General features: G+C 40.0%; 1 protein-coding gene across 1 annotated transcript in view; it reads left to right on the plus strand.

Annotated features, from left to right (window-relative positions):
* Nucleotides 1–3,892: 3,892 nt before the first annotated feature.
* The window catches only part of MTMR7 (myotubularin related protein 7), a 42,035-nt gene continuing 18,673 nt past the window's right edge, over nucleotides 3,893–27,254 (plus strand). Inside the window, exons 1-6 of the mRNA XM_030239549.2 lie at nucleotides 3,893–3,997; nucleotides 15,097–15,219; nucleotides 16,778–16,940; nucleotides 20,071–20,228; nucleotides 21,813–21,941; nucleotides 24,735–24,869. Of these exons, the coding sequence (XP_030095409.1) occupies nucleotides 3,974–3,997; nucleotides 15,097–15,219; nucleotides 16,778–16,940; nucleotides 20,071–20,228; nucleotides 21,813–21,941; nucleotides 24,735–24,869 (732 nt within the window). The 5' untranslated portion in view covers nucleotides 3,893–3,973. The remainder of the gene's footprint in view (nucleotides 3,998–15,096; nucleotides 15,220–16,777; nucleotides 16,941–20,070; nucleotides 20,229–21,812; nucleotides 21,942–24,734; nucleotides 24,870–27,254) is intronic.

Raw genomic sequence — 27,254 nt, forward strand, 5'->3', positions numbered from 1 at the left:
TTTATAACAATGTGACAATGTTTTATAACAAGGCCAAATCCAAGACTTTGAGCCATTCTTGAAGGAAAAGTTAAAAGGTCAAACCTAGTAACAGTCAAGTTAAACAATAAAGTAAAAGCTGCTCCTCACATCCTTTCCCTTGTACATGCAGTTCCTGCTATATTAACTGGGGGTGAAGTCTGGGTGTCCAAGTTCATTTACCAGGAGAAGGTTGCATGTTGCCTAAAAAAGGTTCAAAAGTTATGAAACAAATATAAACAGACACACTGTTTCTGAATCTGTGGTACTTATTATCTAGGGTGTAAACATGTTCCAATAGAATGAATCTATCATTTGACAAGTGGCATGAAAAACCCTGACAAAAGGAAATAAGAACAAATCTTGTAAGGAGTAGAGCAGCTGGGGTTGTTTATCTTGGAGAAAGGGAGACTCAAGAGAGAATTGTCACTCTCTACAACTACCTGAAAGGAAGTTGTAGCCAGGTGAGAGTTGGTCTCCTCCCAGGCAGCAAGTGACAGGATGGGAGGAAAAGGACTCAAGCTGTGCCAGAAAAGGTTTAGGTTAGATACTATGTTTAATGGTAACATGTTCAGGTTAATGGCTGGACTCAATTATCCTAGAGGTCTTTTCCAAACTTAAAGAGTCCATAATTCTAATAAATTATAGGAGTGGTTTTTATCTTATGAAGGGGTTAAACCAGCAAAGAAGTACTGTGGAATTGTGGAAGAAAACAATTTTGAAACTTTGAAGTAGTTACAAGTTACATGATGCTCTTGTGTATTACTGGTGTACATATGTTATGTTTGAAATTTTATTAATATACTGTATTTTATGGTAAAAAATGTTTCCCTTTTTCTATTATAAAAAGTCTACTTTGCCATGCATCTTACTGAATATTTTCATTAGAAGAAAACTGATAAGAAAGTCAGTTGGCTTTGATACAGTTCTATTTGGTTTGTGTGTAATTTTCAACAAATAATGTACAAAGACCTGCACAGTGAATTGCATGAGAAAGAGTTAATGCCCCAAAACCATCAGTGGATCCAAAAGCATTTCCTGGGTGAAATGTCAAGCTGGGTTTTTTTAAGCTCCATTCCTTATCCACAAACCCAGGGCTGCACTCAAACTGGTACCCTTTGCCTTTAGCCCACAGCAACATGGGCTGAGCCCAATCCCCACATCTTCATCCCATATATCTGACTCTTTGGTTGGAGGATTCTGTCACCTTGGCTATAGCTGTCCCAACAACCAAGCTGTTATATCACCAATTTTCAGTTATTTTCTTGCCTACATGCCAGTATTTAATTTATGCCTACAAATCTGTGGACTAAAATTTAAAATAAGTGTTAAAAGTACCCAAATGTATTCTTTGATTTTGCATTATATTAAAACGCAGCCCACAGGAAACTACACTTTAACAAGTAAAGATATAATTGGAAAACACAAATAAATCCACAAAGCCTTCCACATCTAACATGTTGGTTCAAACACAGGCCAGGTAAGCTGTATGAAAAATGTCTGAGTTTTCAGGTAACTCCACTGACTATAACAGAAATGTTTACATATTGGAAGTGAAATGTGCTTTCAAGTTTAAATGGATGAGGCTGAAAGCTGACCGTTACTTATGGATATAGAAAATAATTGTGCTGGTATGATTCTAGTCCTCAGTGACTGGCCTTCTTCATGGGAAATAAATTAAGAACTTTATTGGCAGTTTCAGTAGATAGGTCAAAACCTATGTAGGCATGGCAATTTAATTTTCCTGCCTCTACATCTTAGTCAAGTCAGAGCTGTAATTGGCAGAATTATTTCTGGTTATACATTTACAGAGGATTTTATTTCTAGACTGTTGAGGCAGCCGTCTCCATGAGCCTGAAATGCAAATGAAAACTGCAAGAGAATGTTTAGAAAGCTGTGTTTACCAAAGCTTTCCATGACAATTGCATTAGATATAACTTTTATCTAAACTCAAGTTCTGTTTACAGCTGCATTCACCCATCAACTATTTTATCAGCCCAAGACAGGCCAAAATCTCTGTCAGGATGTTGAGCAACTGATTGCTATATGAACAGCAATGCTTTAGTTTTGCAGCTACTGATGAACGTGAAGCAGAGTTAAAGTGCATTGTCACTTGAATCTGAAGGTTCTCCTGACATCAGCTGTAGGACTTGAACTTGGCTGTGATGAATCACAAGATGTACCAGAGCAAAAGCATCTCTGGGGAACTGAAAGGATAAATGTATTTTCTTCCAACTTTACTCATTGGTGCTAATGCCAAAAGATGATAATACATGCAGTGAATCACATTAGCTATAACTGCAAAGGAAGCATAGTCCATGGTTGGTTAATTCTTAATTGATTCTGATGCTCTGGCCTAAAATAGAGAATAAAAATATGCCACTGATCAAGAGTCTTGTGAAGTCCATGCTTTATGCACATTTATGGATGCTATCCAAACAGCAGAAGAACTATGAGAGAAAGGTGGGCAGAAATGGGCCAAAATGGGAGTGGCAAGCAGAATGGTCAAATCCAGGAGTGACTTATTTTCCACTCATAATCTTCTGTCTCCTCTAACATAAGAGTTGACATAAAAAAACATCTTGATGCCCTGTGTTTTATGGATAAGAAATGGGGAAAAAAATCTAGCCATTCACTAGCAAGAAAATGGCAGGATTGGAGAAACTATGGGGCCAGTACAGTTGTACCCACTGTTCCCTTTCCCTTGGGGTAAAATGCATTTCTGTTTTTGGTAACCCCATGTTGTTTTCAACCCATATTTTATCTTTCACAAAACAAATTAAGCTTGCTCTCTTCTCTGCAGGCAAGAACGGATGTGCTGAGAGCTTCTGTTGCTCTGGAGCAGAGTCCTGTTGCTGTGGCCTTTGTGGGGCTTGTTTGATGGGTGTCCACATTTATTTCTATGCCTCCATGAGACTAGTCCTTGCTTGTGAAGAATTGCTGTAATACCTTGATCAATATAGAATACCAGGGTATTTTATTTTTATGGTGTATCTGAAATAATATACTAGCACCTCTAGTCATTTGCACATTGGTATAAACACTGAGAATTTTCTCTTTTTGCTCTGAATATGGTAGCTGCTTAGTGTATGAAAGATGGTTAGGGACACTTGCTCTCTATCTTCACACTGGTAAACTGGGAAAACCATCTCAGTGTCATTTCTTTTTGCTCCAAGAGGAAACACGTCTCCAGCAACAGGTAAGGCAAAAGATGGAAAAAGGAATTTCTAGCATAAGGCTGAAAACTGTGTGTCACATAAAAGATTCCCTTGTGCAAATCTGAGGATGCAGCAAAATCGTGAACTACAGACACACAGAGCTTGAGCAAACAAAATCCAGTGCTTCGATTTCAGTAAGTGGAGCTTTTGTCTTTGAGCTACTGTACGCGCTGGGCCAGGGAGCAAACAAAACGGGGGGAGGCCATCCCAGACAGAGCTCGCTTTATGCTTCCTATCTGATCTCCCCTGAAAGAAAGGGCAGAGCGATGTAACGCTCGATGAAGAGCGGCCCGTGCGGGCTGCGCGCTCCGTGCCGCGGGGCGGAGGCTGCGGGCGCTGCTGCGGCGGGGCCGGGCGGCGGGGCCGGGGGCGGCGGGGCCGGGGGCGGCGGGGCCGGGGGCGGCGGGGCCGGGGGCGGCGGGGCCGGGCCGGGCGGAGGGCGCGGAGCATCCCCGCGGCCGGGGCGGCATGGCAGCTGCCGGGGAGGTGGAGCCAGCCGCTGACCTGCCGGCACCGCAGCACGGGCGCATCATCTGCCGGATCATCGATAGATCCTCCCTTCTTCCTTCCCATCCGAGCCGGGAAACGCCAGGAAAACATAAAATGAAATGATATAATTTTAGGAAATAAGAATTGCGTTCAGCAGCAGGGCCGGATCCCGGCGGGGAGAGGCCAGGTGCGCAGGGCTGCTGGGCCGGCGGGGGCGGTGCGTGGGGAGCTCGGCCGGCGCTGCCGCCATGGAACACATCCGGATGCCCAAGGTGGGTCCCGCCGGCCGCGGCAGCATCCCCGCGGCCCCTCCGGCTCCGGCCCGAGGGAGCCTCGCCCCGGAGCCCTGCGGGGCTCTGTGGCCCTGCAGCTGATGCTGCGGGCTGCTTTCCGGCCAGTTTGCCATGATTCCAGCCCTGCTGCATGGGCTTGTCGGGATTCTCACCCAGTCCCTGTTAGGGCAGGCACTGCCCGTGAGCTGCAGGTATCCGGATGGCAGCTGGGTTACTGCTTCTCGGACGCCTTTCGTGAGCGCTTTCGAGATTTCAGGCTCGGCGATGAATTGATTTAGTGTTTCTATGCGTGTGTTTCATCTTTAGCCGACGTAATCCGTCTTTTTCTACAGCTTTCTAAGCGCTAGGCCTGTATTTGTTTAACAAAATTGCCACGTTGCTCTAAAAAAACACCCCAAAAAAGATACAGTTTTAACATATAAAAGGTTTAGATTAAAAGTAATAACAAAAAAGTGAATCAGAGCAATATGTTAATTCAGAATGGGGTGGGATATATTATAATAAATATTGGGATTTATTATAATAAATAAATATTTTCATATTTATTTATTTATTTAATAGCCCAACCCCCTGAAATTAGGAATTTATTTATATTTATTATCAATATTTAATATGATTGCATGAATTTGAGATTAGGGCCTTGTTATTTGCTTATCTTTTTTGGCCTTTCAGTGTTGAGCTGTAAGTCTAGTAAGAAGATAGGCATTTATTACAACTGTCTTTCATCTAATCTCATTTCATTACCTGTTATGTCCCTTTTTGGGGAGGAGGAGTTTCAGAATACTATGCCTGTGTCCTCCTGCAGGTAGGTACAATCAGTGGAAGTTGTCTGTACAGATGCTCCTGACCATTTGCTGAAGAATGCTGAAAGCACGAATGAGAAAAATGTTGAAAGCAAACTAATAAGTGTTGAAAAACATCCCAAAAAATAAGTGATTGTGTTTGCTATGAATGGAAGACCCAGGAAAGTCCCCATTGCAGGCAATGAAGCTTATCTGTTTTCTTTTCTACAACCAGGTCCTGGTCCAGAAAATATTACTCTGCATATGTAAAACCCATTTCTGTACCTGGTACTGTGAGAAGGCACTGTACCAATGCCTCAGTCACTGAAAATCTTAACTCAGTGTTAGGTGATTCTGCATCCTGGCAGTCTCCTACATTACAGCTATGCTGAAAGGTATCTGATATAACAGAACAGTTTAGAAGGAATGATTTAAAGGTACAAGGGGTACAAAAATCCTTTAAAATTTCCAATATAAATGTAGAAAATCAACATGTATTGACTGATTACTCAAATACTTCATCTCTCCAGTTACTCCTAAATACACTGAAAAATCAGTGTATCTACAGCTCCCTTACAGAATTGATACCTTTGATTATTTTTCTTCAATCTCCTCATCTTAAAATAAGTCACCAGTACTTGTTGGGGGTTTTTGTTTTGTTTTTACTGAATTCGGTTTTGATAATTTGGAGCTGAACATTAAATGTTTTCCAATGCCTGTAATGTAAAAATAGGTAAGAGAAAGCTCACAGTTTCATGTGTTAGCCTCTGGTGTCACATTTCCTGACTCCATACAATCTTGTCCTGAGAGAAATTTGGGAAGTGACTGCCCTGCTCTGCAAAGGTATTAATCTCAGAATAATAACACTTTCCTGATTCACAAACCCAGCCACATGGAAAAGCAAGATAAATCCCATACTTAGCATGATAATAAACTTATTAATATCTGAAAACAAAATTCTTAGTCCAAGTAAAAGCTTTTCCTTCAAAGGGAGGTCTATATTACATGACGCCCATTAGATCTCAACAACTGTTTTAATTTTAAGTGAAATATGACTGTAGTGATTTATGGTTCATAAACATTAAAATTAATCTGATAAAACATAACAGACATTAAAAAAGCAGAAGGTAATTACCTACCAGTTTGATCAGTGGTTCATTAACAAAACTACTCTGTGTCAGAGTGACAGAGGAGAGGGAGCATTTAGACCTGGCCACATTCTGCAGCTTCTCAGCATCCACAGTTGTACTAGGGCCCAGCTCTTCCTAGTTCCATTAGTGCCCATTTGTGGACCTCTCTGTGTGAGCTAGCCAGAGCTCCTTATAGACAGGATGATACTCTCTGGCTCCACAGCCTGCATGGAAGCAAGGTCCAGAAGATCGTGGCTTTACAAAAATTATCTTCTTCTGTCTATTGAAAAGTCCTGAGTAGCTTCCTTCAGTATTGCTTCCTTCTAGATTCAAGGATTTGTTCAATAAAAATTCCATGTTCACCTTATCCATGCCTTCACGGTAAATCTTGATCACAACCCTCCAGATTCTGATAATTTCAGAGAAATGTCATCAGTGACCCCAGGAGCTCTCTCCTATGTCCAATCCATTGTTCTGTAGATATGTTTTAGGTTGTTTTTCCTGGAGGTATTTTACCATGTCTGCCTGTGTTGAAGCTCCTATGTGTCTCCTTTGCCCACACAATGTTTAGCAAGGCTCCTCTGGAGTAGGATTTCCCACTGCAGAAGCCATTCTGGTGCTTCCCCAACAGACTGTTTGTATCCACCTGCTAACACACTATTTGCTGTGCTGACCACTGTTGTTCTGTTGTTATACTTTTGGTAGAAAACAAGGTGCATATATGATGTGTGCCTGTATGGACATACATAGGCACTGTATTTTCACAAGGTGAATGCCAGGTATGAAGGCTGTAATTTAAGAGTTGGAAACCATCCCTTATTGCTGAATATAATTATATATAACTCCCATATCCCTTTAAAAATTAAAAATTAGTAAAACAAGTGACTGACATGAGTGTGGATTGAGCATCAAGATAGTTTAGGATAACTCACCAAACCCAAAATATGACAAACAGCTCTTAACATTCAAGAAAAAAATATCAGCAATACTTCTGAGAAGATTAGAAGCATGTTTTATGAGCATGTGTAGAGATATGTCTGGCCATGGACAGGATGAAAGATCCAGAGCTCTATAGATATGTTTATAACATTTGTGTTTGTATATTGGCAGCAGGCCTACTTAATGGCCTTATAATAAAGAACACATCAGTTTATCCCTGGTGTACTAGCTGTCTTCAGTGGGCTTAGCCCAGAAATTCCTTTGGCTCAGTGTTAACAGAATACTTGGGATGCCTTGAGTTGCTGGAGTGCTTTCATTTTTGTGATGTTGCAGTGAGGTACTTCCTTTCAATGATGCCTCTCAGGCAGAATTTAAGATCTGCTCCCACATTAATGACAAATCTCTCTACCAGATGTATTGCTTTGCAGAATAAATTTCCAGCATGTGTAAATGAGCTGTGTGTTTGCTTTTGTTTTTAATCTATTTTCCACAATTCTTACTTGTTAATAAGATTTTACAGCATGTCCTTTTTCACAAAGTCTCCATCAGGAAACCCATGTAAATTATATCCACTTTATATATGACAATGTAAATGGCAAAGCATTTTTCAAGGTGTCTGTCCAGATCAATAGCAAAATTGAACCCAGCATGCCCAGTCTTTACTTTCCTGCTACGTGTTCTGGGTTGCTACATCTCCACTTTTTTTTTTAAGGTAAGTTGGCATATCCTTCCATTGCTCTCTGTGTGTCTTCTGTTGAGATAAGGTGTGATATTATAGTTATGTTCTCTGTATCCAAGCTACAATTCCTTTTGGAAAGATTTATTTCAGTTATGTAGAAAGGTGGCAGCAGCCCTGAGGTGGAATTGGGGAACCCCTGGGGACGTGGACTGGTTGTTTCCCCCACTGGGAATAGGGAATGGAGTGCCACAGGCACTTCACTGTAGCACTAGGGTTTGGCTAAACTTGTGTTTAGTTTGCTGCTTAGAAAAGGCAGAGGAGGTGAGGCAGGCGTGGCCTTTGCCTTTTAATGGTGTTTTGGGTCACCAGCTTACAGCAAACACATTATGCAACGTCTTTTAAGTGCAAAGTTGATTTTCTGCTTTTCAAGGGTTGTGTGAAGGTGGTTTCTGTACTTTCCTCTAAGTATACAGCTTAGAGCAATGTGTCTTACAATTCAGCTGGTGTTTCCTTATTTCATAACTGTTTCTCATTTTACATCATGGTAAAAAATTGTTTAGCCTGTTCTGGGTCCAGTAATGTTTAGTGGCTTCAAATATGTCATTCTACTTCACTGCTTTAGTCAAATGATGCATTAAAACATCTACAATAATCCTGGACACATTTAACTCTGATTTTGTGAGTTATGGATTTTTTCTTATTAATAAATCTCCCTTATTTCGAATGCAATTTAGTTTTCTTTGTGTTCCATTTATTCCATCTTTGTGCTATGAAAGTTTGAGCCTGAAGGAGAAATTTAATACAAGTGAGCTTTGTAGTATACTATGCCAGAAAATGTTCTGTGGTAACATCAGACTGGAGGTGGATAAAATGAAAATAAGAACTGAAGAAAATGTCCACATATTGTGGGATTGGACTTAAAATAACTGTTTGGAATTGTGCTATAAAATATTTGTCTTGAATTAGAGTCATCAAGCTGTGGACATCAAGCTACCTTCTTATTAGTGTGAGTTTCGATTTAAACAAAGTTTTGTAACAGCCATTTTTCTCAAAATATTTAGTCAAAAATGGTCAGAAGATCACAGTCTTCCACATTTTCAATGAAGTGTCACTCAATAAAGAGGTAGCTGGATAAAGTCACAAAACAAGCTCTAAAAATCATGGGTAGTCATATATTTTAATTTGTTGTCTTGGTATTTATGTCTAAACTGCCAAGTCTAAACCTTATTCCACTTGAAAAATAGTACTGGAAATCATTAAGACAGCATGTCTGCAGGGTCCTCTTTGATATTTTTATTTTTGTGCATAGTAGGAGACTGAAGTTGGAATGAAGGATTTGAGAAGTTAGGCTTTGGGGTGGTCAAGGCTGGAATCTCTAGGCCTGCTGTTAATGGGCCCAAGTGGGTGGCATTTGAGCTGTTGCTGTCTGTAAACTAAAAGAATGATCTATTTGCAATAGAAAATGCACACTGATGTTTCCTGCTGTGCAGGTGGACTCTGCTGAGAAAGACAGGTCCCTTCCACCAGAAAAGGAGTCCTACAAATCCATTTTTAATGCAAATCTCTCGTGGCCTGCCCAGCTGAAATGGCTTGGTACTGCTGCTCTAAAATAGGCTGCTGAACAGGGCATGGTTTTAAATGTGTAACAAAAAAGCCTGTATCAAATACAAGAGTTTAAAGATATATTTTTTTATTACTAGCCTTTGGCTGCATGCAGAATCGCTTCTTCCAATATATCTTTTCAGAACCAAATCTAAACAAATTTGGCAAATGTATTAAAATTTACTGCCTTGAGGAAGCACCGTTTTTCCTAAATTAAAGCTTTTAGATAGGATTTTTAATTGAATACACTTAGTTACTCTCTTCTCCTTTTCTAGTTAAAAGAGATCTCATACAGACTGAAAGAGAGAATTTTATGTGTGAGCCTCGTGTTACAGCATTGGCACCATGTTGTGATGCTCTGTACTCTTGTAATAGGGTCTTGTTTGCTGCTCCCATTATGCAGCTGCTACTCAGGTGTATCTGATAATGTGGTGCTGACCTCACTCTTTATAGATCTTAGTAGACAACAGTTTCTTTTTTAAGCCAAATTATTAGGTAGTTTGTTGTCCCTCTTGCCACTATGAATCATTCATTATTATTTTTCAGCTCTTTTCCTCCATTTCACTTTAGTTCTTTAGAAAAATTAAACTTGTTTAGATTTTTCTTGAATAGTTTCTCACATCCTGTCAGATTTGCCCTGAGAAAACTTTTTACAATGGATCTCTTAAGGTGTCTTTGCTTAAATTTAATGATTTACTTTTGGCTTTGAGTCTTTTGACATATGCAGCCATCTAACTTTATAGATTGTGCATTATTTTACTGCACTTGGTAGGTCTTTTCAGAGAGGGAAATATAAAAAAGTAACATGCATCAAGTACAATTTTTATGATTCTTATAAAATAGAATGGAAACCACATTAAAAGGCAGCATCAACTGGCAATTCAGTTTTCTTTTATTCTTGCTCCAAGATCATGCAAAAAAGATCACTTATTGTATGTTTTGTTTAACAAGTACAACGCTACTATCTTTATGTTGGAGAAAAAAAGTAATAGCATTTGGTCTTTTATATGTAGTCTTTTTTCACTCTCAGGAATTATGCTAAACACATGGATAGCTGAGGTCAACCAGGGTGAAGAAAGCTCAGATATTCCACTTGGCCCCAAACCACACCAGCTGTGCTCCTTTTTTCTCATTAGGCTCAGGCTTTTGGCTTTCACAAACTCTTCCCTTAGCTTTTGTCTGCCGGCAGTGCTATGGCCAGCGAGAGTCCTGTCACGAATTCCCAGGATGCAGTTTCTTCTTGCTTTCACTCATGTGTGTAACCTCATGAGGAGCGAAGGGAAGGCAGCAGAAATCCCTGGTCAGTCTAGAAGGCCAAGGGGATGGACAAGAAGAAGTCTCTGTAGGGCTAAGTGTGTGCCCCTAGGGCCCAGCCTTGGCTTTGGGTCAACTTTCTAAGCAGCAGAGAAGTTTGTGGAAGTGGCCTTTCTTTATCCTTGAAGAATCACTGAAAGTCATTTGGGCAGCCAAATTTCAAAGTACTTTATCAGCTTATACATGAAACTTGCTTTTATGGGTTGTGGTAGAGCAATGAATTTCAAGTGTCTGAACAATAGAGAAGCTCCTGAGGATGTGGCCTGAGTGAGGACATTCTCTGCTTGCCTTTAATTGGCAGCTTTCTCCTGGCTGGAAAGGTTTTCTGGCCTTTCCTCTTCTTGGGATAAGGAATTAGAGGAGATGAATTAGTCAGGGCTCCTCCTAAAGGAATGGGGAACACATGGGAGTTGATCCCTTTTGTTCTTGACTGACAAATAGGCTTTTTCAGCTTCTTCAGGATGCTCAGTGATAATGGGCAGGTCAGCGATGACCATGGCAGAAATAGCTGTTCAAGTGTCTTCTACTTCAGGTTAGCTAAAGCATAGGAAGCAAACACACAGACTTAAAACCTATGTAGTGAGAAAAAAAGCTCTTTGAGATTTTTATTTTCATAATTCAAAATTTAATTTTATTGGAAAATCCTACAGTAGATAGGACAGCATCTACTGTGCTGTGATGTGTCAGATAGCATCTCGGTGCTGCACGTGAGCTTTGCTGTGACAGGAAGCTCCAGTTCTGGCCAATCTGCCATACCATTTTGCTTCTCCTTTCCCTGCTCAGTCTGAGGCCCCAGTTGGAACTGATCCTGTGTTTATCTGCAAAAGCTTTCCCATGTGGAACTGTGAACAGCCTGAAATAGTAGCAGTAACTTCTGCACTGTTTTGAGATGCTGACGTGTTTGGAGACACTGAAAGAGCTTAAAGAAGTGAGGACGAGGTAGCATATTCAAAAAGCATTCAAAAATAGGCAGTGCAGTCAAAGCTTATAAAAAAAGTTATTTAAACTAAAAATGAAAATAAACTAGGGTTCTTGAATATTTTTAGGAATAATGTTTTGGCACACAAACTTTTCCAAATGCTTTCAGGGTCATATGTTTGCTGTTCTTCCTTAGGTGGGAGTCCCGTTGAAATTGGGGGGAGTTGTGCCTGAATAAAACTTTGGCCCATGATTTTCCCTAATATGACATTTCTTTCTTGAATGACCTCCTGGCAACCTTGTTCATAAGTCATTTGTCATGTTTATTCTCTGAGTAAAAAGTGCCTTCCATCTGTTCCTAATCTGTGTTCTCTTTAACTTCTATTTTTGCCTCCTTTTTTCTGTCATCTGTGTTACATTGGAAATGGACTTTCTGGGCAGCTTTATTTATCTCCATGTAAGCAGTTGTAGTCACTGAAATGAATCTCCTGGTGGTCTTTTCTTTAGGCCTAGACAGCCACAGTCATCAGGAAAGAAAAATAAAAAAGGAGAAAAAATAAAGAGGCAAGACCTTCAAATTAATTATTTAAATTATGGAAGTTTTACTCAGATGCCCCTCTCTAGACTGCCTTGGCTAATGTTTTCTTTCTAATTCATTGTGGTCTTCCAGCTCTCAGATTTACAGATTGTGTTTTCCAATCTGGTCTCCCACACCAGGTGTTCATTTTAGGCAAAGCACATACGCATGGTCTATCCTTTTTCCTGTAGGAAATTATGTATGTCAGTATGTAGGAAATTATGTTTGTCAGTACACGTAAATTTTGGCAGTTAATGCTGATTTCTCAGCATGCTGTGACATTTTAGATAGAAAAAAATCTCTTCTTCCAAAGCATTATTACTATGTGTGCTCCCCTCTTGTGGAAATGAACATATTCCCATTCCCTCTATTCCCAAACTCTCTAGGTTTAAAGAAACTGCTGGACGTGTCTTTCTTTTCCTGATTGGGAGAGTGCAGAAGGCTCATTCTCTGAATCCTTTGATCAGCAGAGTGAAATCTAAGATTGAGCAATGTCTCATTATACTGATGGACTAAATTTATCATTCATAAATATAAGATGATACATATGGGGGGTAGATCTTAGTCATGCCTGCATACATAAGTTAAGAGTTAGGATTGCTAGTTCTAAAAAAACAAACAACCCAAAAACAACAACAACAACAACAAAAACCCAAACCAAACAAATAAACAAAACCAAAAAATCCCCACAAAATGAACCCAAACCCCAGCTTGTTCAGCAGAGGACAAAAAAAAGCAAGCAATATTTGAGAAGTTTTAAAAACTAAATAAAAAGCAGAACAGCAAACATCACTATACCACTACACAAACTACAGAAACCTGTTGTACATCCAACCTTTGAATCCTGTTTGCACTTTTAGCCTTTTTCTGAGGAAGCAGACCTCATGCAGGAATAGTGTGGAAGAGCCTGTCTGGAATAGCTTCCATAAAGGTCACAACTATGTAAAGTTGGGCTCTTCACTCTTGGCACACGAGGATGGGGGGAAGGGTCTGTAACAGCAGGTGTGGCACGTAAGTGTGACAGGTTCAAAAAGAGCAGGAGGAAGGGATTTCACTCTACTATGTATAGCTGAAATGTGACGTTCACTCTCACCAGGTCTTATGGATGCCAATAAGTTACTGATCTACAAAATGTTATTTAATAAAATGAATGGAATGTAAACACAGTTATGGCTATGAAAAAGTGTGACCTCATCTTAGGAAGGCCCCAGAGCTTGGCTGAGATCCTGAGGGAGCATGAGTACATGCCTGCCTCTCACACTCTTCCCTCAGCTGCTGCAACTGTCTGTCCTTGAGAGACAAACTGCAGGGAGAGGTGAATTTTGATCTCCCTGGTGCAGCCACTGCATTTGCTTTGATGAAATCAGACTTACCACACTGCTCTTACTGCAACTGCTCCTGTTCATTCAGATTCAACCTTTAATTTATTTGTAGCTCTGTGTTAAATAAAAACCCCAACAAACCACAACCAAAGAGGAGCTTTGTTGGTTAGCATTTTTCAGTCATGAGGCTGTGATTGATGAGTGGGGAGGGATGGAGGTCTGGAAATTCATCCCTCAGCCCTGTCCTGCTGTGTGGATGCCAGCCTAGCTTGTGTTTCATGGCCCATGCTAGCTCACTTTGTAGGCTGGGGTGGGTGATGAGTGTCTTGTGCAAGACCAGTACCTGTGCAGCAGAGCCCTTGTTGGCTGGACTGCAGTGTGGGGACCTTTCTTCATCCAGACAATGCTGATTTTTATTGGTTTTGTGGGTTCCTTTCAGAAGGGCACTGCCTGCATTTTTCTTTTGTATCATCCTTCCCCTTTTGCCTGCTGCTGAATGCGTGCTTGGTTAATATTGTATTTCTTCCATTCCTTCTCAAGCCAATTCATGACCTCTGAAGTAGATGGCCCTGGGAAAAGTCTTCATCCATGCTTTCTAGCAGCCTTTTTTGTTTAAATAAATAGTTTCATTTTTGTTTAAAACAGATTACAACTGGCCTTGAGGGAGATGACTCTGCTTTAATAATGGTTTGGTTTAAGCATTTTGCTACTAAACTGGCTTATTCTCATTTTAAGGATTTCTTTATTCCTGGTTTTAAAATAGGGCAATATATTTGGAATACACATTGCAAACATGTAATTCTCAGATGCTGGCATTCTGTTTTTCAGGAAAATCAACTAATAATAGTTTTAAAATTGTTGTAGTAGGAGATCCATCAAACCCATGGTAGCAAACTAGTGACTGTTTTGGACAGGTTTTATCCCACTGAATATCCAACTTGTTGATTTTTAAAATTATTGTAGTTTCTCAGTCAGAAATCATGGAAGCCTAGAACAATTTGTGTTAAAGGGACCTTAAAGATCATCTAGTTGCTGCCCCTAATATGTGCCTAATTATATGTATATAGCACATGCCTTATACAAAATACTAATGATGTATGAGTCACAAGCTGGTGATCTGAGAGTCAATAATGTGTTTTAGACTCTCCTGTTGTCAGGAGTGCAGCAAAGGGAGAATGCCCATTCTGTGCCCAAGGTGGGAGAGCAGTGGAACTGGAGTTCTTGAGTCCCATTGAAAAGTTACTGAAGGCAAAAACTTCCAGTGTGACCTCTGCTGTTCGTCCTAACAGGAATGTAGGGAGCAACATCGAAATGTTTCTTTTAAACTCTTTTAACATTGTTTTAAATCTTAACAGAGATTTGAATGGGAGAAAATTTGCCAGTTTGAGACCCATTGAAGAAAGACACTCTACCAGTATTATCTTCTACTTATTATTATTATTTTAATTTAGCTGGAATGGCTTGAATGGAGCTAGAGTTTAACTGAAGGACAGGCCCTGCCTTGCTGTCACAAGGTTTTGGTAAGATGAGATCACAAGGAGGAACTTTAGTGAGAAATTGTCTTTGGAAGTGTTAAGTAACAGGTTTTTGGATACAGAGGTACCACAAGAGAGGGGAGAAAAGGAAAATTTAGGAATATCTGGAAATAAATCACATAATCACATTTTCCCATATAGTTATACTTCATTGATATTTAATGTTTGTGCTGAAAAGAACTTTGTAATAGACCAAATGTGAACATTGAGCTCCCACTACTGAGCTTTCTGTCATAGCCTATTTATTTCTTTTTTTTTCCTCTCTCTCTTTTTTGTATAGGTGGAAAATGTTAGGTTACTTGATCGTTTATCTTCAAGAAGAGCTGTGGTGGGAACCTTGTATTTAACAGCTACCCATGTCATATTTGTGGAGAATGGTTCTGAAACCCGCAAAGAAACCTGGGTATGAATTTTTATTATTTCAGTTAGCTGTAAGTGCATGGCACTTTGCTGATGGTAATTTGAAAATTACTTCCAAAACGCTTTAAAAATAGTTAATTACTTCATATGGATGCTTTTATGCAGCCATGTGAAGTTCTAGCCTAGTAATTTTCAAAAATTTTCAGTGGATTCTAGATATTACAGTATAGTAAGAGGAATAGAAGGCTATTCACTGTGTGAATACCAGAGGTGATTGACTGAGGAACAGCTGCTGTAAACTGCACTGTTGCTCCTACCATCCAGGAAGAGCTGAGGAGAAATGCCTTGAATGTGAACTATTTCCTTGGCTCTGTCAATTCTTGGCCTTCTCCTTTACTGGTAGTGTTCAGTCAGTGATTTTGTTGGTTTAATACTTTATTTTTTTTACTAAAGTAGTATTTTGAAATAGCTGTTTTGATTGATTGACAACATACATTGCCTTTTCTTGTTATTTAACCCCAGCCATTGACCAAGCCACACACAGCCACTCACTCACTCCCCCAACCAGCAGAATCAGAGAGAGAAGCTAAAGGGTAGAAGGTAGAAGATGGATTAAGATAAAGAGAATTTAACTGGGAAAGCAAAAGCCACACTCACAGGCAAAGAAAAACAAGGATCAAATTCCCTGCTTCCCATGGGCAGGCAGGTGTTCAGCCATCTCCAGGAGAGCAGGCCTCCATCACATGTAACAGTGACTTGGAAAGGTGAATGTCATCACTGCAAGTGTGCCCTGCTTCCTGCTTCCTTCCACTTTACTCACTGAGCATGGTCTGGAATATCCCTTTGGTCAGCTGGGGTCACCTGTCCTGGCTGTGTCCCCTCCCAGCCCCCATCACTCTCAGTTTCCTGGCCAGCATTGCCTCTGTGTAAGCAATGACAAAGCCAGTTCTATATGATCAACCCTGTGTTCAGTGCAAATCCAGAACACAGCCACTGGGAAGGAAATTAACTCTACCCCAGCCAGAACCAGCACCCATGCACACATATAGGTACAGCTATTGCTCAGTGTCATACATCTAAGAGTCTTTTATGTAGCTTAATTATGCAGCCCTCATCCATTTTTGCACTAATTAACTCCATCTTCCTTTGAGCCCACTATTGTTGACCAGATTTTTATTGCAATGTTTCATCTCATTTGATGCAGTATTTAAAATTATATCAGCATTACCATTCTACCCATGAGGAGGCAGAATATTTTAGCTTTATGTAACTGGTGCTGGTTCATCTTTTTGCTGTGCAAATAGATGAAAAGAGCTTTGACAACCACTAGCTTACACTAAAGCAAACAAACAAAAAGCTTTGGATAATGTGAGCAGGCTGATGTTTGAGCAGCTGAAACACTCCAGAAATGCCTTTTTGTCTGCAGGTGATCTATCAAGCTGCTTGAGCCTGAAGCTGGAGATAGAACCAAACTACAGGAGGAGGAGCATGAGGGTTTTCTCAAAGAGTAGTGGAGTACTGTGCCTGCTCTGGCACATCATTATGAATAATTGCTTTTCTTCTTAAAGTTTTCACTAGCATAACTCTTCAATTGCCCTCAGGTTCTCCACAGCCAAATTTCCTCTATTGAGAAGCAAGCCACCACTGCCACTGGTTGCCCCTTGCTGATCCGCTGCAAGAACTTCCAGGTGATCCATCTGGTGATCCCTCAGGAGCGAGACTGCCATGACGTTTACATATCCCTGATACGGCTGGCTCGGCCAGGTATGGGAAGAAAACAGCACAGAAAATCAGCCTTCCTCCTGAGGAGGGAGAATTTAATGGCAGAAATGTATCTGTGCATCTTTGTCCTTTGCAGGTCAAGAAAAAAGTTTCAATGGAGATGTGTTGTGAGAGAAATATTGATATAATCATTTGTAGATCAATGAAGAAAACTCATTATAACAAGTAGTTTCCTCCAGAAATTATGACATGAACTTCTGTTTAAAGTAATACTCTAAAATAATACTTCTGTTTTAGATAATACTTATGGGCATCATGGGCCATGAAATATATTATAAAGATATATTGTGTGCAACTAATCTGCTGGATGACTTGTGTAAATGTAAATTTAGGGGAATATTCTAAATTCAGATAAGTTTTATGTCTCTGTTGTAACAAAAATTTTACAATACATTGAGTGGTCCTGTCAAGATTTCCATTTTGAACTTTTGTGCTGTGTAGAAATTCCTTAAAATCAGTGAAAGGTTTAGCAGCAAGCAGTTGTTTTATTTCACTGGCCTGCCTATGCTTTGGCCTACTATTATCTACATTTTGAATATGCCCTGTGTGTTTCTGAATTCAGTTCAAGATCCTTTTGAAACCTTTCCCCTTTTCAATGAAAAATCAAATGTTGTGTCAAAGCCCAACATTTGAGTGCCTACATTATAGCTCCTCTCTGCACTGTGCTCTCCTAAGACCAAACTGACAAAACTTCTGGATTGTTTATTTTAAACTATGAATTTATAAATATAACACCACCTTTGGTTCTTTATTATTTTAACAGTATGCAAAGAAATTATCTGCTGCAGTCTTGACAAAGCTGACAACAAATGGATTTAATTTTTTTTCTTGTTAGGAGAAAAAAAATCTCGTTATCTGCTCTGTAAAGGGGACAAAAATTCCACAGTCCACCAGCACTGCTACTGAGCTTTATAAAGTACTAATAGCAGCAGTAGTACTGTATTACTGTAGCAGAAGTAACGTGGTAAGCTAGGTGATGCAGGGTGATAGTAATCAGAGAAATTTAAAACAATTAGAAAAATTCAATCAGTGGTTCTGCTGATGAAAATCTGGATTCATTCCATGCCCCCCAGCTGCAAGTACATGTTCATGCATGCTGGGAGGCATGTGATTCTGTAATCCTTTTTCTTGGAGGCAGGAGGGGGTGTGTGTGCTGCTATGCACCAGATGATGAAAAGAAGAGTAGCTGAGGACCCTGAATACAAGTTCAGTGACTGACTGCAATGGACAAGAAGGTCTGAGTAAAGAAGAGGCAGTAACAGCACTGTAGAATTAGCTCTTTGCATAGTTTAGCTGCACAACAGTTTTCCTTCTCCAGCAAACTATCTGCTCAGGATTTGAGACAGGATAAGGTCTTGCCTACCTACTCAAAATTAGAAGGCTCTGATTCAAGCTGAGTCATTTGTACCTGACTGTGCTCTTCCCTGTCATTTTGTCAGGGCATGAAGCTGTACTTCCTTTGGATAACATGGTTGCTCAGCATTAGAAAGTATTTTTTACTCCATGAGCAGATAATTTGACCTTATCAGGCTCTATTTTCCATTCTCTGCCTCTTCTTTTAATTCATTCCCAAGAGAAGCTCATGTTGTATACTGGCTTAACATGTTCCACGCTATCTGATATTCTAGTTACAATAAAGGTGAAGATTATGCTTAATTTTATTTTTGCTAGAATTTTAATAAGGTCAAGCAGTCATCTGAATTTGGCCTTTTTTGCTTAATTAAGCCATTTTGTAAAACAAGCTGACCATAAGATGCTACATGTCTAATAGCAGGTTTGCAGATGTTTATGGCAAAGTTACTGAAAGACTGGGAAGGGTCCTATAAGTACTGGCAAAGATGTGGTAAGGCACTGACTACTGATACTTGAACATTTTGTTACTATGTGCAGATAGCACCATGTGATAATACTTATAATGTGGAGGCAGACTGCAGTCATAAGTAACCTGGATACATAGGTAGATTTTTAAAGGCTTTCCTTGTGCCTGTGAGCAGCAGGTCCATTGGAAAGAAAATCCCCATGCTTCTGACAACAAAGCAGTGAAAACAGGAGCTCAGACTGCTACCAAAAGCTCAGCTTGGATTTATGGGTTGTGCTAAAACTTTAGGTTAACATGTGAGAAATAAACCAGACTGTCTTCCTAATCTGTGCCATGGCAGAAGTTTGAAAGTAGGGAATACAGAAGGAGTTTAAACTGCTGGAAAATGTGAAAATCATTCTCTTTTGTCTCCCTACTCAAGACTTTGTTGATTTTTAGTATGTTCCTGACAGAGTTAACATGAACATCCTGTAACAGCTGGGATTCAGTGGCAGTGGTGTCTGCCTGCCACTGGTCACAGGATTAGGATTAATTAAATGCATATATTCTCCTAAGAAAAGTTTAAAAACTCCAGCACCACCAAACTTTCATATATGGTACATGCTTGAGGGGGACAGGTGGCATAGCTGCTTAAACAACTTCCTGGTGATGATAAATTATTTGATGTAGCACATGCTTCTTTTATGCTATTACATCATGTGCATCTTGAATGCATTGGCTAATAATTCAAGGACTGAATTTGCAATCCACAAAACTATGATTTCATTGGTTCTATTGGAAACCTTCCTAATTAGGGACAATGACTGCTGAGGTGTTTTTTTTCATTTTTGGAAGAATGTGCTGTAAAGTCCATTGTTCATATCTTTTTTCTTTGCCACAGGATAGATGTTACCTTAATAAAGGGACTTCTAAACTACTCTAGATAGCAAATTCTTTTGAAGAACAAGTGCTTACTCTGGCACTGGCTTTAGTTTTCTTTGGATGAAAGCACATTGCTGACATTTTGTCTTTGTGCTGGGGAAAGTTTTTACAAATCTACTGAAGACTAGCAGAACAGTATATCTTAAGTAGCACTTCACTTAAGGCACATACATTGCAACATATACAAATAACAAAAGAGCATGTACCTTCAAAGTTTTCTTGACAGTAGATATAAAACAGGATGTGTGCTTTTGTAAAACAAAGTGTGCTCTATGAAAGGAGGCTGCATCAAGGTCCGTGCAAAGTATGATTTCAGCATGAGAAATCTGAAGTCATTTACCCTTTCTGTTTCTTTGCTTATTTTTTCCCCAGTGAAATATGAAGAGCTGTATTGCTTCTCCTTCAATCCAAAATTAGATAAAGAAGAACGAGAGCAAGGGTGGAAGCTTGTGGACCTCAATGAAGAATATAATCGGATGGGTGTTCCAAACAGCTACTGGCAGATTAGTGATGTAAACAGAGACTATGGAGTAAGTTGTTGGGATTTTTCTGTCACAGAGCTGTCTGTACAACAAATCAGCAGCCTGACTGAGGACCACCATAGTGCTTGCTGGCAGTATCTCTTTGTGCTCAGTGCTGAACACACATGTAGTAAAGTGCAGTCACTCTGCTACACATAAAATGGCACCCAGAAAGTGAGAGAAAGGATGGGTCTTCATTTAACAGATGTGGAAATGAAAAGCAGAAAATAAGTCCACTGTGTTTTAAATGTTAGAGTTCAGCTGCCTGGGAAGAAGTTCAAGTCATACCTAAGGTTATGTGTGTGAATAAGAGTTTCCCTGATATGCAGGGCTATGTAAAATTACTTCATAGTCATTTTAAGGAAAAAAAAATTGTTCCAGATGGAACAATTGGCAATATTTTTTCCTCACTGGCTGTTCCCACACTCCTTTTGAAGCATCTGTGATTGACTGTCAGTGATTTTCACAGTGATCTTATGGATCATAAATCTTCCTAGCTGCCTGCTGTCCTTCCTCATTCAGTCTTGTACGATTGAAGACCTTTTAATGTTAATTAATTGTGAAAAATAATAACCAAGATATTTTTGAAGGAAGTTTGTCCATGCACTCCATTGGTTTGGTTGCTGGAACATATCCATGTTAAGGAAGGACTGTGACATTCTCAGAAAAGACTGAATGTGCTATCAGGGATTGTTTTCTTTTTGTTGAGATGAGTGGAAAAAAATGTATGATCTCTTTTAAGATAAAGTGTAGAAAAAATGTCATGATGAATAAAATCCAGTTCACCACAGCAGCAACTGTAACCACAACCCCTTCCTTTCCTTTCTCTTTCATTACATTTCCCTCAACTCAGAAAATAATTTCTTCCTGGCCATCCTTAGTGCTTTAGTCATCTCAGAAAGTCAAAGGCAGATACTGAATATCCTCCTGACCCCAGTCAGAATGCTACAGACAATATCAGGAAAAGGGGGTAAAAACAGGATTGCATCTGTGGCCTCACTTTTAATCTGGGGCTTTTTTTGCAGGCTTATCAGGTTCCTCCCAGAAGTGGTAGGCTTTGCCAGGGCTGCTTGCCTTTTGGCAGCCTCATTTGATGTGGCTTAATTTCTTGTCGCCGTGCCCCTATTTTTGTCCTTTTTTTTCTTATTATCAAATTTTCCGAAAAATTTGGCTCTATTGTCCCCTCCCAATATTGTCCCTTCCCAGCAGAATGTTTGAGAACTTCACCCACGCCCATCCTTACTCCCAAATTCTGCTGCAGAGGATACTGCAGCTGTAAATACAACCTTGCTGTACAGAACAACAAATCCTTTCTGGGATGAATGTGTGTTAAACCTTTCTGTTCTCAGCCAGACATGAATTAACACTTGGAAATACAGCCCTTCAACCCTTTTGCTTCAGTATTTCCATCTGTAAGTTAGGATTAACACTTTCCAGCCTTAAAATGATGCTTTGAGGGCCAGCAGTGATATGTTTACAATAATAACAGACTATTCCCTGAGGTTTGAGTTCCTTGGTACTTCGTTTTTGCTGTGAAAATGGCTAATGCTACTTGCACTTTGCAGACCAAACAAACAGAGTTTCCTTTCACAGGTCTGTGACTCCTATCCTACAGAAGTCTACGTACCAAAGTCTGCAACTGCACACATCATAGTGGGGAGTTCTAAATTTCGCAGCCGAAGGCGTTTCCCAGCTCTTTCCTACTACTGCAAGGGTAACAATGTAAGTGTGAATTTGTAACCTCAAACTGTTTGCTTATTTTGGCCTTGGCCTCATAATTCTTCCAGTAAGGTTTTGCAAGACAAAATTGGTGTTTATTTAATTAAAAAAAAATTATGAGTGTAGGCTGGTTAGTGTGGTTAGTTCATTAATATACATTTAATGCAGACATTAAAACCCAGTTTCATCGTCCAGCTAACACAAAAAATGAGTGATCCCTATATCACAAGGAAGTGGAGTAGTACAAGAGGCCCTGAGACATGGGTGGCAGAGGAGTGAAGGCCAGTAGCAGGCAGCTTAGTAGCTGACTGGGAGGAGAGCAGAGCAATTTTGGATCTGGTAGCTTGAGAGCAAGTTGAGGGTCAAAAATGATACTTGCATCAGTCAGAGCATCAGGAGCAGCTTTTCAAGAAAAGATCTGTGAAAAGACACAGAAAGGATGGATATTACAGCCACTAAATTTTGGCTGAGCAGTAGGTTGTGGTTTTTGGTTTTACTGGAGAGACTCTCCTTGTCTGCAAGACTGAGGAGTTCCACCTTGCCCTCTCCATAGCAAACATTCTCAGGGCTGAGCAAGGAGCTGCTTCACTTGTCTGTAACCATTTGGAAAAAAAACTGTACCTAGACTATTGGCATTTCTGTTTCTGGCAGCTGAGGTGAGAAAGGAGACCCTTGGGCCGAAGGATCCCCAAACTGGGTATTCTTACATTTGTGTTCCAGCCCCTTAGGGACTGCCTTAGCTCAGCTGTCAGTAGCAGTTCGGAGAAGGGCGTCCCCTTTGTACTCTCAAAGGATCTGTGTGACTCCTGCTTCAGTCCAGAGTGGCACTGAGAGGTCTTCCCTAGGGCTGGGGGATGGTCAGGACCTTCCAAGGGACAGAGCTAGTCTGGGCTTACAGGGTGTCTGTAGCATTTGCCACACAGGCTGGGACATATTTCGGCAGCATGTCACAAGCATAAATCATGAGCTACAATCTCCATGGAAATCTTGCCTTTACAGCAGCCCTTATCGTAGATTTAAGCTTCAGAAGAAAGGAATGAGAGTATTTTTACTCCTTTACCCTGCATTTCATCAGAGCATTGCTTCCATAAGCATCTGTAAATTTTGCAATGAACTGGAGAATAGGGAGATTCAAATAGTAAATACAATCTCTGCATTAATTAAATATTTTGTTTAACATTTTGTTCAGGTCAAATTTTTCAGAGTTAATCACTTTGCATGATCAACCATGTCCAAATATAGATATCTAGGATTCAAAACACTTGGACATTTCCAAACCTCAGTGAAAGAAAAGGTTTCAGGGTCAGGCAGATTACCATTAATATATAGTAATTCAACTTGGATGAGTTTCAGGTTTCAGCCTGAATGTTTTCCCTGCTGTGGTTGAAGTTCAGGTTAATGGTCAAAGTACCAGGATCTGAAGTATTGTGTTTACTCCTGGAACCTTTATAGTTTAAAGAGCTAGGAAAAGCAGTGTTGGAGGAAATAGCTCCCTGTGAGTTTGGAGGCTGCCAGTAAATAGAGTAAAGGGCAGAAAAGGGGTAAGATTTATCAGTAGTTTGGGAAGAGCCTGCTGCATGCAGAGAAGACAGGTACCACTCATCCAGTCCTTCATAGACAGAACTTTCACACAGCTCCTTCATCCTGACAAATTCAGTGGTGATGTGACACCTCTGCATCTTACACAGTCTGTGTGAATATGGTAAGATCAAAGTCTGCAACTATCTGTTCAGGTTATGCAATAGCATGTAATAAATCACTGGAATATGTGCTGATCAGAAGACTAAACTCTACATAACAAGAACCTGTTTGCAAAACCATTAATAAAGTGTGAACAGGGTCTCACACAATTCTGGGTTTCTCTCTTAAAGACCCATACTTTACTGACTAACTACTGATAGTTCAAAGATGTGGCTGAAAAAAGCATGTCCTTTCTCACAGTAATAAATAATCTGCAGGACAGCCTGCACAGGTTGTGACCTTCAGTAGGCAGGTTCTCTTCATGCTTGTCTTCAGTGCTTAGAAAGTGCATATATCATCTCCTTGCCTTCTATAAATCCAGCTGTCCTCTGCCTAGCAAAAATTAAAATCTCCCTGCCCACCTATTTCACATTTTTTTTCTTCTTTCCTGGTTTCATCTGGAAAGAAGGTGACCTGTGGAGAAGCTCTCTTGCCTCCTTCAGTAGCCCTGCTTAATACAAGTACTCTAGGAGTGAGGCTGCCTGACCCACTTCTAATGCAGTGAGGTCTTTTTCCTTAGGCAGTGCTAAAATACCCCATCACTGGTGATCTGGTTTCATGTCATACATTTTGTTTCCTGGACTCATGCTGTCAGGCTGTTTAGTAAAGCAGTCACTGGTGTAGATTGTGTGTAATCAGCCTGGTACCTGGTAAGTGGGAGTACAAAAGGACCTATTCCTTTTTGTTATATCAGTGTTCTCATGATTTCAAGGCTGTTCTCATCCTCAAGATATCACCTTTCAGGAGTTATTCCACATTAGGGAAATACAATACTTAAAACAGCTCTAAAATTTGATTCAAGATTAGACTTAGGCCAATGGGGTTGTATTGTTTTAATGCTTCCTTGCCTTTTAAAAAAGAATGTGTTTATTAACATGTAGTTGAAAATAATGCATTTATTAACATGTGAATAATTTTACCATTCTGCCTTTCTGATGTAATTGTACATCTAGGCAAACATCTAACGATCTGCTTTTGTAAATGCTTCTGGATGCTAAATAATTTCTACTGTATAATTCTATAAAATTTTTTGTTTGTTTGTCTTCTTTTCTGCAGGCCTCCATATGCAGAAGCAGCCAGCCTTTATCTGGCTTTAGTGCTCGATGCCTTGAGGATGAGCAGATGCTCCAGGCCATCAGGAAAGCCAATCCAGGCAGTGATTTCATATATGTTGTCGACACTCGGCCCAAAGTAAGCACGTTACATTTCTTGCACATAGCAAGACTGAGCCTGGGCTGAATCCACTAGGGAAGACACACAACCTGAGTGAGTGACCAAGTCACTTCTGATCTTAGTTGCACCTCTCTAACTCCACAGCTACATGAGGATTTAGCAGGGGAATCTTAACTAGGAACCTTGACCACATCATTATCTCTGGGAGAATTTTCTCCTTTACACTGAACCTTTCCCTTTTCTTGTTCTTAGCAAAATCTCAAGATACAGAAAAGTAAATAATGTGCAGTTGTAACTGTTTACACACTCAAAGGAGCTATCGAGTAAGTATATTTCTGATGAGACTGGAGAAAATTAATTCCCATTATAAGATGTATTTACAATTGTTTGTAATGTTCCAAACTTCTGACTGCTTATACTATAATTCTCCATGAATGATTTCTCCTGGAAGTGAGAAAATTCCAATGACCCCTGCATAAGGCTAAAGAAAGACAAGTCACTGAGATCACAGGAAAGGAAGAGACCTTTAAATATCTCCAGCACTTTGGTGGTTTTGAGAGACAATCTGAAATATGATAAATAGTGACATCAGATGCCATATCTATAATTGATTAAAAACCTCTGGCCAAGAAAAAAGCTCTAGAAAAAAATTATGCTGTGGAGAAATATAGAAACTCAATAATGATCTAAAAGAAGTTGGAAGCTTAAAAAAACTTTGTGTCAAAGTTGTCATGCTAGCAAACAGCTCAAGGTGATAAAGACTAGATAGACTTCAGTACCTGGAGATGAGAGTAGGGATATGTTCTTTCTTATACTATCAGCAACTTTCCTCTTGAAGTTACCAAAGCCTCTGAAGAAAAGAAACTAAAGAGGCAAACCTCCAGAGAATCCCTTGTAGGTAAGGGATTAGCTATAGCATGGGGAAAAGAAAAAAAAAAGAGAATAAATGTTTGAGGAAAAAGAACAAGGAAAATGTTTCATTATCCTGAGACCAGAAGACAGAATCTGAAAGGGCAAGGTGAGTAAAACTGAGAAATGTGAGAAATGGAGTGAGGAAAGGCAAACCTGGCAGAGCTGGAGCAGATACAGGGAACCTGCATGGCTGGTGACTGAAGGCATGAGCCTTGGTGGGAAGGTGCTGGGAGTGCTCACAGCTCTAATGGGAGGCAGTAGTCAGGAAATGAGGGCCTTGGCATGTCTCATGGACCCAAGTCACACCAAGGGCTGTGTAATCTGGTATTTTACCTTCAGTTCCCTCTGTTTTGTTGGGAAGACAAGGATGCTACCAGCCTACTTGTGGTCCTGAAGCAAGTGAACTGGGATGAGCACTAGGAAAGGATTGGTACCATTGTGTTCAGAAAGGGCATTAGACATCAAGTACAGACCCAGCTGCCTAAATAATGCTTGTTTAACAGTTTTCTATGTGTAGTGATAGCTGTAGCTTGTTACCTGTCTGATGGTATTGGTGCTCTTCCCTATATAAGGTAGTTGATTTATTGTTAATGACTTACTGATTTAATTATTATAAATGTTTTACCAGGTAGTAACAGAAAGAAGCCATCCTTTATTTATTTTTTTTTCAGGTAAATTACTTTGAGGCACCTTCTGTGTGCAGTGAAAAAAGTCCATACTTTGTAGAGGGTGTGGAGAGGCTGAATTAGGCTCACTTAGCCATGAATGCCAGCCCATTTCCAGCAATGCTGGCTCCTTCAGGAACTAGTCAGGACATGAAGACTGCTGTTTTCACTTAACTGTTTTGTTAAAAAAAAGGTTTTGATGTAAAGAAATATGTATACCAGAGTCCTTCTACTCTCTGTGCAGCAAAAATGGACAGATTTACAAAACTTCTGTGATCCCAGATGCCAAATGCAGCCCTGTTACAATTTTGCACCTGATAATGCATTTATAAATGTAGAGCACCCAGCAATGGATAGGTATCCCTGGAAGTGTTTCCTGGCATTCCTCAGGGAACCTTTAACAAATGTAAAGATAAGGTATCCAATCTGTTGGAAGGCTTTCCATTCCTGTAGGCAGTTAAAAAGCTGTTTGCCTCATTTCTCATAAGAACCAGCTCCTTATAAAGATCATGAATGTTGATGGATCCTTCAATTCAGTATTCCCAAGTGCTCTTCCCTCATTGCACTTGATAATTTTCAAAACCAAAGATTTGTCAGTGGAAGAAAGCTTTGTTTCCACTTCATTTGAATATATCAGGATCACCAAATACAAATTTACTTAAGCCACTGTTATTTCTCTATGTAATCACAGAAGAAGCCAATGTAGACTTAGTGTTTATGACTAAAACACCTTATAACAAGACTTGACTAGGTTATCCTCCAGATTAAAGAAAATGCCAGGAAATCATGCAAGCAGGGTCTTCTACAGGCTGTATCCTCATATTCA

Source organism: Serinus canaria, chromosome 4 (genome assembly GCF_022539315.1).
Source record: "Serinus canaria isolate serCan28SL12 chromosome 4, serCan2020, whole genome shotgun sequence".
In the NCBI taxonomy this organism is placed as follows: domain Eukaryota; kingdom Metazoa; phylum Chordata; class Aves; order Passeriformes; family Fringillidae; genus Serinus; species Serinus canaria.